Raw genomic sequence first — 16059 nt, forward strand, 5'->3', positions numbered from 1 at the left:
TAGGAATGCATTGAAAATCAACCAATGCGTTCCTATGGAAACCGCCTTCAGACCAGGTCCAGGGACAGTCTGTCCCCCGACCTCTTCTGAAGGCTGGGGGGGGGGACAAGGGCTTTTCTTCCCACCCCCAGCATTTTAAAAAACCCCGGGACAGCGGAGGACTTCTCCGCTGTCCGGGGCAATCTTAAAATGCTGGCGGGCGGCAGCGAAGCCTTCGCTGCCGCCCGCCAGCATTTTAAAAAACCCCGGGACAGCAGAGGACTTCTCCGCTGTCCCGGGGCGATCTTAAAAGCCCCCGGGAAGGCAGGCAGGGGGGACAAAGACCTTCGCCCCCCGCCAACCTTCAGAAGAGGTCCTGGACCTCTTCTGAAGGCCGGCGGGGGGTGAAAGTCTTTGCTCCCCCCCCGCCTGCCTTCAAAAGTCGTCCGGACAGCAGAGAAACGCGCTGCGTTTCTCCGCTCTCCCGGGAAGGCAGGCAGGGGGGAGCAAAGACTTTTGCCCCCCTCCGGCCTTCAGAAGAGGTCCAGGACCTTTTCTGAAGGCCGGCGGGAGGCAAAAGTCTTTGCTCCCCCCGCCTGCCTTCAAAAGCCGTCCGGGATAGCGGGAAGCGCTTCCCTGCTATCCCGGACTGCTTTTAAAATGCTGGCGGTGGGGAGCAAAGCCTTTCGGCCCCCCCGGCCTTCCTGGACCTCTTCTGAAGGCCGGAGGGGGGGAAAGGCTTTGCTCCCCACCGCCAGCATTTAAAAGAGGTCCCCGGAGATTTCCCTATGGGCTTTCTTCTTGCGAAGCAAGCCCATAGGGAAATTCGTCTTGCGAAGCAACTCGCAAACGGAAAACCCTTTCATCTTGCGGGTTTTCCGTCTTGCAAGGCATTCGTTTTGCGGGACAACACTGTACACGATTTGGAATAACCTCAGAGCAGCTAAGGGAAAGTTCAGAAGGGTGACAAAGCTAAAAGAAGAAACGTATGCTCAACTTGGAGGCAAAATTTCAAATTTCCTCACAAATTGGTTGGAGCAAGAGAGTGCAGATTCAGTCCAGAAAATCAAGGAAGTTGTGGCGCTAGAGAAATTTTATGCGACCATAAATAGGGAACTGAAATATCTGGTGACAGAGTGACATCCCAAAACTATACAGGAGGCAGCAACGTTAGCTGACCAAATTAATGAAATTAGAGACCATGGATTTGATGGTCCGAAATCTCAATATGATAAGGAGGGACATAGTTTAGTCCTTAGTCCAAATAGATTGGAATATCATGTGTGAACTACATTCTAACAATATTGTCCGTGCTATTCACAATCTGCTATTGCAGACTGGAGATATGGTTGTGAGGAAGGTGCAGGGGAGGTTGTATTTCCTGAGAATGCTCAGGGGATTGAATCTATCTCAGCACCTACTTCTGTCCTATTATCACAGTACCATTGAGAGTGTCTTAACCTATAGTATATTATCGTGGTATGGGAGCAGCTCTGAAATGGATAAAAAAGCTTTACAGAGAATAATTAAAATTGCCCAGAATGTTATTGGGCTCCAACTACCAACCCTGGATGAGATCTTCACGTCTCGCAGCTTGAAGAAGTCACACAATATCCTGAGAGATCCCACCCATCCTGCTCACAACCTCTTTGAACTGTTGCCTTCGGGCAGAAGATACAGGACAATGAAAACACGAACCACACGCCTTCTGAATAGTTTCTATCCAAGAGCTCTGATTGCACTAAATAATGATCTCAGGGCCAGTTGTAAGAAATAGCAAGCAGTGAGTAGTAAGGAATGAGATAGGTTTTAGGTTATGCTATGCTTCTAATAGGTTATGTTATATTCTGGATTATGTTATGTTCTAATATATTATGTCTGAATAGGATGAGAGTGTTGGAGATACGTGCGATTGTGTATGTGAATCCGGTCTTGGGTGTTTGATTTTCGTTGTTGTGTATACTGTGTATATACGGACAATGACAATAAATTTATCTATCTATCTATCTATCTATCTATCTATCTATCTATCTATCTATCATCTATCTATGGTTTATTTATTCATATCCTTTGTTTCCTGTTCCTTAACCAGTTACTGATCCACAAGAGGACCTTTCCTGTTATCTCATCACTGCTAAGCTGAACTCAAGGAGTCTTTGGTGAGGCACTAGGCTGCTCACAATTCCTTTGGGCATACATTATAGCTCACTCCTTTATATGTTTACTCAAGTGGGGCTTACTCACATGTAATATGAATAATAAAATTCAGTTTCATGATTCTTATTTATTTTTCTTGTGTACATTGTTATGAGATATTGGGAATGGGCAGTGGAATGGCAAATGCAATTCATTGTAAGCAAATGTAACTTGATGAGCAAGATTTGCTAATTACAACAGCACATTTTCTCGAAGCAAGGCAGTCTACATTAGCACCTATACATTCTATTATGAGTGTATATTTTCCGTGTGAATTCCATACTGGGGCACTTGCCATAGTGGTAGATATATGAATTAGATTAAAATGACAGAACTTTTAGACCTTACCCTGGCTTCAGCATATTGAAATGTCATAGACCTAGTCACTGGCTGAGCTGTTGAGTTGCAATGAAATGCTCACAATTTTATTAGGATTCTGTTGTTAACTATCAGCAGAAAGTACCTAGGAACACAATGGCCCATGTACAATCTATGGGAATGGGTGCAAAGAAGCAAGCAGCCTGCATTTATAACAAATATTCTGATGACTTTTCACAAGCCTCCACATGTATTACTTGTTTTAAAAGCTAACAGCTGTAAGATACAATAAAATGTTGTAGGGGCCAGTAGCCTTTAAGTAAATATTGAAAAGCCTGGCTTAAGATACACATGTTTTTGCTTTCTGTATCATACTAATTCTTAAACAAGAATGTAGCAGTAGAAAGAATTAGTGCTTAAACTAGTAAGAGGCCAAGGGAGTAGAAAACTACACAATCCTGCAGTAATAATTTTACATCCAGGATATTCTGCCTGTTGTTCCCTTCCTTCTAGTCTTTTCCCTCCTCTTAGTCCAGCTGGTTGATATGCTGTTACTAATTCAAGCAGCACAGACCACATAGTCCCCTGCTACCTGTGTTTAACACAAAATACAGTTATTTTGGTGATAGTAAATGCTTCAAAAAAGAAGATGAAGACACATGTTTACAAGTAATCCTGGCTTTGGCCCAAGTAATTAGAGTATGTGCCTCTAGTGCATCTTTCTAGCTACTACAAAAATGAGCAAAAAGGGAAGCACCCATCAAACACTAACAAACTTGGCAATTACAGGAGTTAGAATGTCGTTTTCATTATGGTTCAGTGTTATAAAACAAAATGGTGGGGCAAGGGGTAAATACATAACAATCAATTGCAGATCTAGCTAAGCTAAACAAAATACAAGCTGGCAGATGTTCTCAGTCTGACCGAAACACTTTTGGCTGAACTATCAGCTGCAGGCAAAGTATAATATTTTCTGTTTTTGGGTGGCTCCTTGTTTGTTCAACTGATGGTTTGTCAAGCGCGGCACACCTTACTGACACATCGTGGCTGCAAGCTTGGTGTAAATGAATATAAAACATACTGGAAGTAAGACACTGAGGAATTTGCTAATGATTTCTAATAAATATGGGGGGTAGGAATGCAGCTTGCATTCCCCACATATTTCACTGCTTCATGATCCCATTACTCCCCTAGATTTGAGAAAACACAATGTTGAAGTGATAGCAAAAGTCACAAGTGGCAGAATTCCCCTCATATGCAATTCATGCTTCCTTCTCCTCCACCCTATGTTCCTATTTCTCACTGTATATAGCATCTATAACCAACCCCATTTTTTGCTGCCTCCAGGTCTTTCCCCTATCTATAACCAGTCCAACAAAGCTCCTCCGGACTTTGGGACCAATGTGAGATCTTAATTGGTGACTTGAGACAGCTTGTGGCTAGATGAGGGAGAATAAGCTAGACTTAATCCAAAGAAGACATAGGTGCAGTTGGCAGGGAAAGATGGAGACTACAAATGGTCCTGAACGGAGTTGTGTTCCCCTGAAGGACTACATTTGCGACTTGGAAAAGCTCGTGCTCTCAAAGCTAACTGAGTAGCTCCAGTTGCGGCAGTGCTCAGGTGTGCTTTTTTTCCAACTTCAGCTGGTTCACCAGTTACACTCCTATCTGGAGAAAACAGAACTTGTTTCACTGGAATGTATAAGGGACATCCAGACTAGAGCATTGCAGCAAGTTCTATGTAGGTCTGCTTTTGAAGATGGCTGCCCTGATATTGGTTGGGGCTGGGCAGCTGGAGTCTACATGTGGATGTAAGTGGGGAGATTCCCTCTACATCCAAGCCAAATCTGTTTCCATGAAACTCAGGTTGAATTCTCATTTCCAAATTATTAGTGATGCTCTGCAGGCGATTCTCAACTTCTGGAATCACCATGCAAGTTCTCCAAGGTCTTTCTGAGTAACCAGATGTGCTTTACAAGTAACAACTCTACACAGTTTGTATCTACAGATTACTACATTTCCAACAAAACCAATATCAAGCTTGTGACTTCTGTACCACGTCTATCCAACCAAAAATTTTCTGGTGTAAATGCTTTATTCACACCATGAGATATACATTGAAAGCTGTGAAAGGGCAGCCAGGATTTCAATCAGTTAAATCAGCAGGCTTCAGTTGGCATACGTATATCAACCACAAATGGGAATTTTGTTTACAGAGCACAATTTGAGATCTCAACAGGATTTGTTAAAACCTGACGTACAATTAGATATAGTTAACAAACAGCCTGATCAAGTGAAGAAATTTAAATTTCTGGAATGATAAAGAGTGGTTGAGGATTTATTTGTTTGTTTAAAAACTATATTCAGATCACTTCAGAAAGGGACAGCTTGCCCTTGTATATAGAAGCAATAAGAAATGGCTGCCGAGTACAATTCAAGCTGAAAGACAACATTCCTATGAAATCACTATAGCAGCTGATGAAGCTTAGAATGACCTCATGAAATAGCTGAAAGAATTGTCCATGGAATTGTTCACTGCTACCACTAACTAGTAAATATAACAACTGAAGTTGAAGATGGAATGACACATTCATGTCCAGCTCACATTTCTAAACTCTCAGCTGCAAAGCTGCATTAGGAGGAGCTGCATTACAGGGGGAAAGCAGAGGGTGGGTGTGTAACCCTTCCCTTACTCATTGTTATTCCTCTACAACTAGCCAATAGCTCTTATGGCCCAAATGGAGGCTTCTGGCCCCGTTTCTGGTGAAAAACACAAGTCTGGGGCCCCAGCAGGGGGAAAGTGGTATCCAAAGGAAGGATTAAGTCTCCCTTTCCCCACTTGCTTATTTCTCCTATGCACATTTCCTAACATCTTTGCAGCAGCAGGAGCAGCTGATGCATCTAAATGCAGATTGATCAGTAATAAGTAGCTAGTCTCAGTTTTAGGAAATGACATGCTCACTAATGCTGGACATCTGGACAATAATTTCAATTCTGAACCAACATATTTTTCACATAACCTGAACCAACTGATGAACTAAAGCTATTTCAAAAGCTGGAAGACACTATACAGTACATATAAGGTAACCATCTGAAAAATTAAATCTTGTATTTGGTTTAGCAAATTCATTGGAAAGTAGTATAGGGTAGAATAATCCTCTTCTTGTTCAAAGTGATCTAATAACCTATCTGAGCATCGTAAGCTATACTTATAATAAGCAATGTTACAAATGTTGGAATGTTTCAATATTTGGAGAGGGATATTTGGAATGTTTCAATATTTGGAATGTTTCAATATTTGGTCTTTGGTACATTACATACCAAGCACTCATCCCCTCTAGTCGTGTTTGTAGCTCAGAAGAAAGAAGCAAAGTGTGGGGGTTAAAAATACTACCGTACAGGACTACCATAAGGCTCCTCCCCATGCATGCCTCCACTCATCTCAAACCTGTTCTGGGTCCTCCCCACCAAGCAAATTAACAGGGCATAGGGGAAAGAGAAAAAAGGAGAAGTCGCATTGCATAAGTGAACCTCATTCTGCACAGGTAACAACTTAGTTGAATCCTGCCCATTAGTATACCTATCTTGTAAAATCTTCAGATATTTGCCATTCAGAAGCAGTGTTGGGCAGGGGTCGGGGCAGGGGGAGAGACAGCAAATGGAGAGAAGTGTGTCACCTAATGTGATTTGCTTTCTCAAGGATTACAATTCCCAGAGTTCTTTAACTACTGGTACTGGTTTCCAGAATTCCTAAGTGAACTTACACTGGTACTTTGGAAGAAGGAACACTATCTAAAGATCATGTGCCATTTATTTATAATTAATATGCATACCTGCCTTACTGCCGTGTCTGGCTATAAATACGGATCAAACAGTCAGAAACATACAGAACTTAAAGGGAAATAGAGAAGCTGAAGGATGCCAGTCAATCCTCCAACTTTTCAAAACAGAAATGGCCTAGGGAAGGGACATACTTGGGTCCAGGAAGATAATAACTGGAAATAAAGCCAGGAAAAGACATATGCTTTTTACTTCTAAGGAAGATGGCAAATTCTATCCTTCATTTATTTTTACTTTTGTGCTCAAGTTCCTCAAAGTGTACAACAGTTTAACCCAGACATATAAGACATAAGGTTTAGCCTAATGATTATCCGTAATTTTAGTACAGAAAAGAAAGGAACACTTTTGGTAATAACAGCTGATTTAAATAATCTTCCCTATGCCAAGAAACTCTCTGATTATATTTTACATTTTACACTGTGCACTCTTCTGACCTTATTCATAAACTGTAATTAAACACAATTTAAAACCACATTCATTTTTGGATTTGATTATAAGCTATAAAGCCTAATGTTAGATATAAAGTCTAATGTTAGATACTAAACCAATCTAAGTGAACCAAACTTAATTTTTATGCATCCCATTGAGTGTACAACAATATGAAACAATGAATCTGAATTTTATTGCATTAATAAAACTAATTTCATTCTATGAATTTTCATATAGATTTTATAATGGGTGATTCATAGTTTAGAGGAAGGCTCTAAAATAGCTTTCAGAATTGAACAGGTATCGAAATAAATGATGAGAGACTACAAAAAAGAACAAAGAAAGCTTTAATCAAGAACCTAATCTAGGAAAAATTATTACTTATAGATTTTTCATATGGAGACCTGATAGAGCTTCATCTTCTAACCTTACATGAACCACACTTCAACAGAACAAGAGTGTCATTTCCATACTTAGTATATAGCACTGATAATAACTGAACAGTGTAGCACAAATAATATAATTGTTCTAGATGGGGCTTCCTAGCAAGCATAATGATAGAAAGCAAGAAATCTGGCAGACAGGTCTGAGTTACAGATAGATACAACAATATAAAAGATTAGGCAGCAACCCAAACACACACAGGAACTCAAAAACTCACAGAAAATGATTAATCATATACTTAAACAACAATAAGCAAAATAGCTGATAAAAACACATTCTTGACAATTTACCCCCTGAAAGAGACCCTCCCAAGTCACATAACTGAAAACAGTTGAAAATAACAGCAGTAAATTGAGAACTGTTTCCTCCTTACCTGTTAAGTATTTCTTAATATACTTTGATATTAATAATTTCTTAAGAAAAATATCCAACTACTTAGTTTTGTTTTACAAGAATGGTACTAGAAGTTGTGTCCTACCTCTTATTAATGGTGGCCCAAGCATCATTAATGTTATTAGTCATCAGTTCTACTTTTCTGGTGTCATCAGTTGAATAATCCCGGAGAAGCTTAAGTGCCAAATCATTTGCCACATCCACGTTTATATGCCACTGCCGTAGCTCCTTTGCAAATTGCTGGAAGAAGAGCAGAAATGCATATAAAACATATTACACATTGTTGAGGAACATTTAGAACCTTTCCAAGTTCAGGTAATACTTAAAACATATTTGATAGTTAGATACATGAAGTTTCTGGGTAAATAATATCCCTAATTCACTTCAACAAAAAATTCTGTTCCATGAAGTGTTTTTTTTTAAAATAGTTTTAATTAAGATTTTTTTGTGCTATGAAACAGACAAATAAGCAGAGAGAAGTACAACTGAGGGGAAAGAGAGGGGGGAGAGACGGGGAGGGAGAGAGATTGGGGTGCTGTTCATTCATTCTATTGTCTTGTATTAGTGTGGGGGTTGTGTCAGGATAATGTGAATAGGTCCTATATCTATATCTACAGTATTTTTATATCTATATTTATATCTATGAATTAGAAGTCCTTAGGATTGCGGGAGTGCCTGGCGTGCTCTGGTCCATGGGGTCACGAAGAGTCGGACACGACTAAACGACTAAACAACAACAAACAGGATTGGGGGAGATCCATTCATTCAATTGTAGCTTTAAAACCCTTTAGGTAAAATCTGGTTTTAGGATATCTAGAATTGTTTTGTCATTAGATGGAAGATTATAAATCTAGTAACAAAAGTGTAACAGAACTGTACAAGAAAATGCAAGGTACGAGTATGCCAGGCCAGTATTTTAATTGTCATTCATGGTTTCCCCAGAATAATTCTGGAAACTGCAGACTGGTGGTGCCAACAATTTTATGTTACAAAATGAAACCCACATTCTTGTCACAGAACTACAGCTCTCTGGTTTCCTGAGGAACACAAATGACCTTTCAACCAGTTTGAGAACCAAGCTACACATTACACGTAGTTCTGAAATTGTTTTTTACCCATTTTTTCCCCTGGGGAAAAGCACTCACAGCAATCTTGACCTGTGCATGGGGTGAGAAATGAAGGAAGGAAGGAAGGAAGGAAGGAAGGAAGGAAGGAAGGAAGGAAGGAAGGAAGATGCAGCTTTATTCATTCCCTGCCAGTTGTTTCTCCAGTCACAATTCCTCCTGCTCAGCCTGTTTTCTCACGCAAGTGTGGCAGTATATAACTATATAAGATGTAGTTTGGTATTAAGTCTGTGATGTAAATATATACATAACAGTATATATATTCAGTTACAGATAGGTAGCCGTGTTGGTCTGCCATAGTCAAAACAAAAAAAATTCCTTCCAGTAGCACCTTAAAGACCAACTAAGTCAGTTCTTGGTATGAGCTTTCGTGTGCATGCACACTTCTTCAGATAATATATATTGACAATATATATTGTCTGCTATATGGTTTTTTCTCTCCTAAAAATAAATGGGTGATTTAAATATTTAGCATTCTATATTTATACGTGTGCTAGTGATCCATATAGGGCATATAGGGAAATAGGACAAATGCTGAGTACAAAAATTAATAAATATATTTCAAATTTTCATTTATTGTTTTATCCATTAGGTTATGTAATGAGTGCCACCTACTGGAATAGTACTGAACATGCATATACAGGGATAATATAGTACTGATAAAAATAATAATTATTGGAATATCAGTTCTTTGATACTTTCTCCCAAGAGCATAAAAAAGCTTTTAAGAAAAGCGACCCAAAAACTATTTTGAATTTGAATGCTTTGACAAGGTTTATGCCACATTCACACAAAATCGTGGAAGGGGGACATTTAAACTTAAATAAAATTATGTTATGAATATATATCACTTGACAGCCATAACCAGCAGTTTATTGTTATGTAGGTTTAAATAATATTGCTATGGAACCTCACTGTCCTGGTCTGTTGGAGAACATTAGGAAACATTTGTCCTCAGTTCCAACGTGTTAAAAGTCTTGAGTAAATACTGTAGTTGTGCAAAGTAAAAGCCATAATAGAAAAAGTAATACTATAATTATTGTACCAAAATTCTTTGAATAATATGTGATGGCTCCCCTTTGTGAAAATCAGTTTTCTTTTCTCTTACTTATCTTTGCACTAAAGAACTGCTTTTGACTTGACTAACAGCATTGAATTAATTAATGAGAATGAAGCAATTCTTTGAATATTTATCTGTGACACAAAGCAGACTGAACATCAGGTAGATAAATGAACAGCCTGAATATAATTACTGCAATATTTTTGTAGTGTATTTCTGAAAAAAAAAGTTCCAAAGGTACAGATAAACACAGCAATGTGGGTCAGCAACCTCCTCCAACTTAAAATGCATTTTCATTACAGCCCATGAAGCTCCCCTTACAAACAAGCAAGAGTTGAGGAATATCTGTATAATAGAAAAGATGCATAATTGATGGGTGGTTCACACAATGTTTTTTTGTATACATGAGCAGCAGTGACTGTCCAAATAGTATGAAAGAAGCACTGCAATCTTGAGTGCTCTTGCAGGCTGCTTCTGTGAAACCTTGCTCGCATGTGAAATGAGTGCAATTGTGCGGTAGTTGGAGCATTCTTTGGCACTGCCCTTCTTTGGAATTGGGGTGTAGACTGATCTTCTCCAATCCTATGGCCACTGCTGAGTTTTCCAAATTTGCTGGCATATTGAGTGTAGCACCTTAACAGCATCATATTTTAAATTTTTTAATGGTTTAGCTGGAATATCATCACTTCGACTGCCCTTGTTATTAGCAGTGCTTTCTAAGGCCCATTTGACTTCACTCTCCAGGATGTCTGGTCAGCAACCACACTACCTGGGGTGTTCGAGACATCCATATCTTTCTGGTATAATTCCTCTGTGTATTCTTGCCACCTCTTCTTGATGTCTTCTGATTCTGTTAGGTCCTTACCACGTTTGTCCTTTATTATGGTAATCTTTGTACGAAATGTTCCTTTCATATCTCCAGTTTTCTTGAACAGATCTCTGGTTTTTCCCATTCTATTGTTTTCCTCTATTTCTTTGCATTGCTTGTTTAAGAAGGCCTTTTTGTCTCTCCTTGCTATTTTTTGAAAATCTGCATTTAATTTACTGTATCTTTCACCATCTCCCTCACATTTTGCTTGCCTTCTCTCCCCCACTATTTGCAAGGCCTCGTTGGACAGCCACTTTGCTTTCTTGCATTTCAATTGGGATGGTTTTCATTGCTGCCTCCTGTATAATGTTACGAGCCTCCATCCATAGTTCTTCAGGCACTCTGTCCACCAAATCTAAATCCTTAAACCTGTTCCTCACTTCCACTGTGTATTCATAAGGGATTTGATTTAGATTGCCTCTTACTGGCCCAGTGGTTTTTCCTACTTTCTTCAGTTTAAGCTTGAATTTTGATACAAGAAGCTGATGATCTAAGCCACAGTCAGATCCAGGTCTTGTTTTTGCTGACTGTATAGAGCTTCTCCATCTTGGCTGCAGAGACTATAATCGATCTGATTTCGATGCTGCCCATCTGGTGATGTTCATGTGTAGAGTCGTCTCTTGTGTTGTTGGAAAAGAGTGTTTGTGATGACCAGCTTGTTCTCCTGGCAGAACTCTATTAGCCTTTGCCCTGCTTCGTTTTGAACTCCAAGGCCAAACTTGCCAGTTGTTCCTTTTATCTCTTGATTCCCTACTTTAGCATTCCAATCCCCTATAATGAGAAGAACATCCTTCTTTGGTGTCATTTCTATAAGGTGTTGTAAGTCTTCATAGAATTGGTCAATTTCAGTTTCTTCAGCACCAGTAGTTGGTGCATAAACTTGGATTACTGTGATGTTAAAAGGTCTGCGTTGGATTCGTATCGAGATCATTCTATCATTTTTGAGACTGCATCCCAGTACAGCTTTTGCCACTCTTTTGTTGACTATGAGGGCCACTCAATTTATTTTACGGGATTCTTGCCCACAGTAGTAGATATGATGGTCATCCGAACTGAATTTGCCCATTCCCATCCATTTTAGTTCACTGATGCCTAGGATGTCAATATTTATTCTTGCCATCTCATTTTTGACCACATCCAACTTACCAAGGTTCATGGTTCTTACATTCATTATGCTCATAATGAATCACAGATTTTTTTAAAAATATCATTGTTGCAGTGATTGTTCATACTGGTTTTAGATGCTTAGTTATTTAATTTTGTGTCAATTGCTCGTATTTTATTAGGCTGCCTGATGTTGAAATGTGCATGCCACCTTAGGGTAAAGGGCAGAATGAATGAATGAATGAATGAATAAATGGAGTCTGACTTATGGCCATGCCAGTCCTTGGAATTTTCAGCACTGCCAGGATCCAAAAATGGATACTGAAAGAAATGTAAAGGGTTCACAGTCCTCGTAACAGAATGACACAGTACTTGTCATTCACTCATACGGCTTTCTACATGTTTTATTTTTAAAGCAACATCTTTGTTTAAAAGAAGCGAGCTAATGTAACAGGATCAACACATGCTATTTGTTTTATTGGTAAAACACAATGAAGTAATGGCCTATAAAGTTTCACTCAGGAAATGTGTACTTTTCCCAGTGCTGCTTGAATTTTAATGACCTTGTAATCCTGTCTGAAGAATACTATTTAATAGGCCGCCTGACAAACGCATTACAGGACTATTTAAAAAGTGTTGCTTCTCACCATTAACTTCAATACTTATATCTATTAAAATCCTGACATTACTAAACACCAGCATCAGTTAGAATTAAAAAAAACACACACACACAGGAGGTCTCTCTCTTGTTCTCTCTCAGAAAACAATTAATCTTTTCAGTAACTTTGAAGAGGTGCAGTCCTCACTTCCATTTCTTTTCACAGAGATGGAGACCAAAGTGATGCAATGAGTGTTTTATCAGTCAGCCTATTAGAGTCCCATTATTTTCTGTCTTACATGACTTCATATAATGAATTTTTATAATTAAACTAATGACATACCTCTTCTCTTCTTTTTCCTCATTCTCTTTTTACTTTCAGGCCCCATTTATCTCTTAATTAATCATGGTTTCATTCTCCCTCTCTCGCTCCCTTTTTTCTTTCAAAAAGTGTTCCATTACTTTAATTTCATTGTGACATATTTTAGTTTATCTCTCTCATTTCATAACTTTGCTGACTGTTAAATAGTTTAAGGAATTAGGGAAATGTGTACATCATTCTGATCATATATACTGAAATTTTCTTTAATTATAAAATGTTTGTAGCCCCAAAAGTCCCTCACATCTTCCTCCCACCACAACTGCCCTACCATCTCTTAAGACTGCAGAGGGAAAAACATGGCTGACTGGTAGGCTGCCATTCCTGTATATGCACAGGCTGGGCACAGAAAATGTTGGCTAGAGCAGCCCTTCAGAAATCTGTTCAAAGGCCCAAACTTTTTGATTTGGTCATACATGCAGGGAAATGCCTGCCTGGTGGTCATTTTCTTACTTTGGTAGCAGAGGTGGTGCTGTCAAGTAGTGACAGGGTCAGTGGTAAACAACTGTGGCTAGAAGATACTGGTATAGTACAGGGAGGAGAAGAGCAGTAGAAATGAAAGAGATCAACTAAGAAGAAAAGTCATTGTTTGGCAGTGAGTGCAGGCAGAGGTATGCTTTAACTGAGATTCCCAGCTCACAGAACTGTGAATGCAATTATATAGAACTTTCCAAAGGCCAAATATAAAAATAAGACATTTATATTCCACCAAGTGTCCATTTCTTTAAATACAGTTTTTTACATAATGTATGCAATACCAAAATCATATTCAAGAGCAATACAGGATGTCTCAAAGCCAAAGTTCTGTCAAAATATTTCTTCATTTAATAAATAGAAAAGAATCTCTACTTGTTGCTAAGCCCTGTATTGGATGCCTTGTTTCTCTGGCCTACCAGCAAATCTTTAGCTGAATATCAAGAACAGGTCCTTCTCTGTGGTGGTTTTTATAAAAGTTCCAAACCTTCCCATTTTAGCCTACTTTTGGGTAATTTTATGGCACTACGTTTTAATAATGGTTATATCTGCTGCTATTTTAATGATACATAATGCTGTTGTTTTAATAGCTTGTAATTACTTGTAAATTGATTGCTCAAGGTCTTAATGCACTTATTAACTGCTGCTGTTTTTATATTGCATATTGATTTTTAAATTCCCGTAGTTTTTGTTTTGTTTTTTTCTTGTTTAAATAGCTTTCATTGATGTTTGTTTAATTACTATTTTGTAAACTGCCCTGAAAATCCTGATTGCATGAAGGGCGGTTTGAAAGCTGAACAAACAAATAACCTTAGTAGATTGATGTTTTACTGATTGCATACAGATAGCAACTCAATACATATTTGTTCAGACAGGCCTTTGGAGCATAATAAGAGGGACATCATTTGAATTTGTATAATTTAATGCTGATTTGTCTGCTATACTTTGTACCATATTGTTACTTTGTTTTTAATGTTGTAATTTTGCCATTAACTGCCCTGGGCTCTTGTGAGGAGAAGAACAATAGCAATAACAGTAATAACAGAAGCTGCTTCAGTTACCTCTCCCACAAGCTTCATAGGCTTTATTTCCCTCAGTGGCGTAGCGTGGGTTGTCAGCACCCAGGGCAAGGCAAGTAATTTGCACCCTCTAACCCGTGGATTTGCGCCCCCTAACCCTAACCCCAGATGTTGCGCCCGGTGTGGCCGGCCCCCCCTGCACCCCCCACGCTACGCCACTGATTTCCCTATCAGTTGGAGGACAAATGTAGGGAAGGTAGTCAGGAAAAGGTGTACAGTATGTCGGTAATATGTGAATGATCATATCGTTGGCAGAGACATGCAAATGAAAACTTGTTTGCCATTGGTGTGTGTTATGCTGAAATATGTATGTTCCAATCACAAATATATTTTGTTGCTACTTCCATATAAATATTTTTTTTTAATGTAAGAAGAGATGCAGTATGAAAGAGGACTCACATCAACAGAACCTCCAGTGTCCCTATTTTCCAGGGACATCCCTGATTTAAAGAAGCCGTCCCAGTTTCTTATTTGATCCCAGAATGTTCCACTTTTCCTTAGGATGTCCCTATTTTCACTGGGAAAGTGTTGGAGGGTATGGAGTTATCCAACCCCCGAGCCATCTGAAGGCAATCCTGTATAGGGAAGTTTTGTTTAATGTTTAATGTTTTATTATGTTTTTATACAGTATATGTTTGAAGCTGCCCAGAGTGGCTGGGAAAACCCAGAAAGATGTATGGGGTATAAATAGTAAAATTATCATTATGGACTGGGATGTCCCTATTTTCATCAGAGAAATGTTGGAGGGTATGCATCAAATATCAGAAAAGAACTAATGACTATTATTTTTTTCAACCTATGTATAGCAATGGTACAGCAATACTGGCCTACACTGCAGGGTTGTTGTGAAGATTACAACAATAAAACACATAAGGCACTTTGAATACTTGAATTTTGGCAAAATACATGTTTAATATAAACGTCATCAATTTTCAACTGTAATACCAAATCAGATTAGACGTAAAGTATCAGATACTTATTACAAATTAGAATGTATAATTTCAAACATAAATGAATATTATCATATTACTGATGCAAAAATCAGTAGCTCTCAGTTTAGTGAATATCTAGAAAAATAAATTATAAGGGTTAAAATTGTCAGGAAGCCTCACTGCCCAATCCTTGATATGTTGGATTCTCTGTTAGTTTATTCAGTGAGTCAAGGAAAGGAACTTTCCACCTGCTCAAGGCCACTTTCCTGTTCTTACTTGACATTTTATTGGGTTAAGACCTAGCGTTGAAAACACATGTCAACGCTGGACCTCATAATCCCTTTTACAAATTAAGTCATATCAGAGGAGGCAAATTAGTTTCAACATTGTCTTTTAAAAATCCCTCTCAGCAGCCTCTTTCTACATGCCATCATATGCACAAAAGAGAGCTAGTAAGGAATAATAACTCTATTAAAAGTGACAAACACACTGAAAATAATTCCCTCTGCATTGTATAATATATTAGGGATAGAATGCCAACAACTGCTTATCATAACACAGAAAACATGAAAGCACTTGTCTTGAAATCCTGATTTATTATTAGATCCATACATTCAAATACCAGCTTATAATAGAAAACTAAATCAACTGAGTTCAGTAAGATTTGAGTTCTCTTGATTTCACATATGTCTAGCTCAGTCAAGCACAAAACTGCTAATGCCATCACATCTGAGAGGCTTTTATGCAGGGTTTGACACAATAAGAATCACAAGGCAGACAAAGGGAGATTTTTCTTTTGAAGGATGAAAATAAAAATGTTGCTAAGCTAGAGAATGATTTCT

At 38.6% G+C, this 16059-nt stretch overlaps 1 protein-coding gene across 21 annotated transcripts in view; it reads right to left on the reverse strand.

The window, feature by feature from the left end:
• DMD (dystrophin) overlaps positions 1–16059 on the reverse strand; it is a 991104-nt gene that overhangs the window by 237308 nt on the left and 737737 nt on the right. For all 21 annotated transcript variants that reach the window (XM_083734089.1, XM_083734109.1, XM_083734093.1 and 18 more), the window contains one exon: positions 7685–7839. In XM_083734089.1, the coding sequence (XP_083590215.1) occupies positions 7685–7839 (155 nt within the window). The remainder of the gene's footprint in view (positions 1–7684; positions 7840–16059) is intronic.

Source organism: Podarcis gaigeae, assembly GCF_964106915.1.
Source record: "Podarcis gaigeae genome assembly, chromosome: 4".
In the NCBI taxonomy this organism is placed as follows: Eukaryota; Metazoa; Chordata; class Lepidosauria; order Squamata; family Lacertidae; genus Podarcis; species Podarcis gaigeae.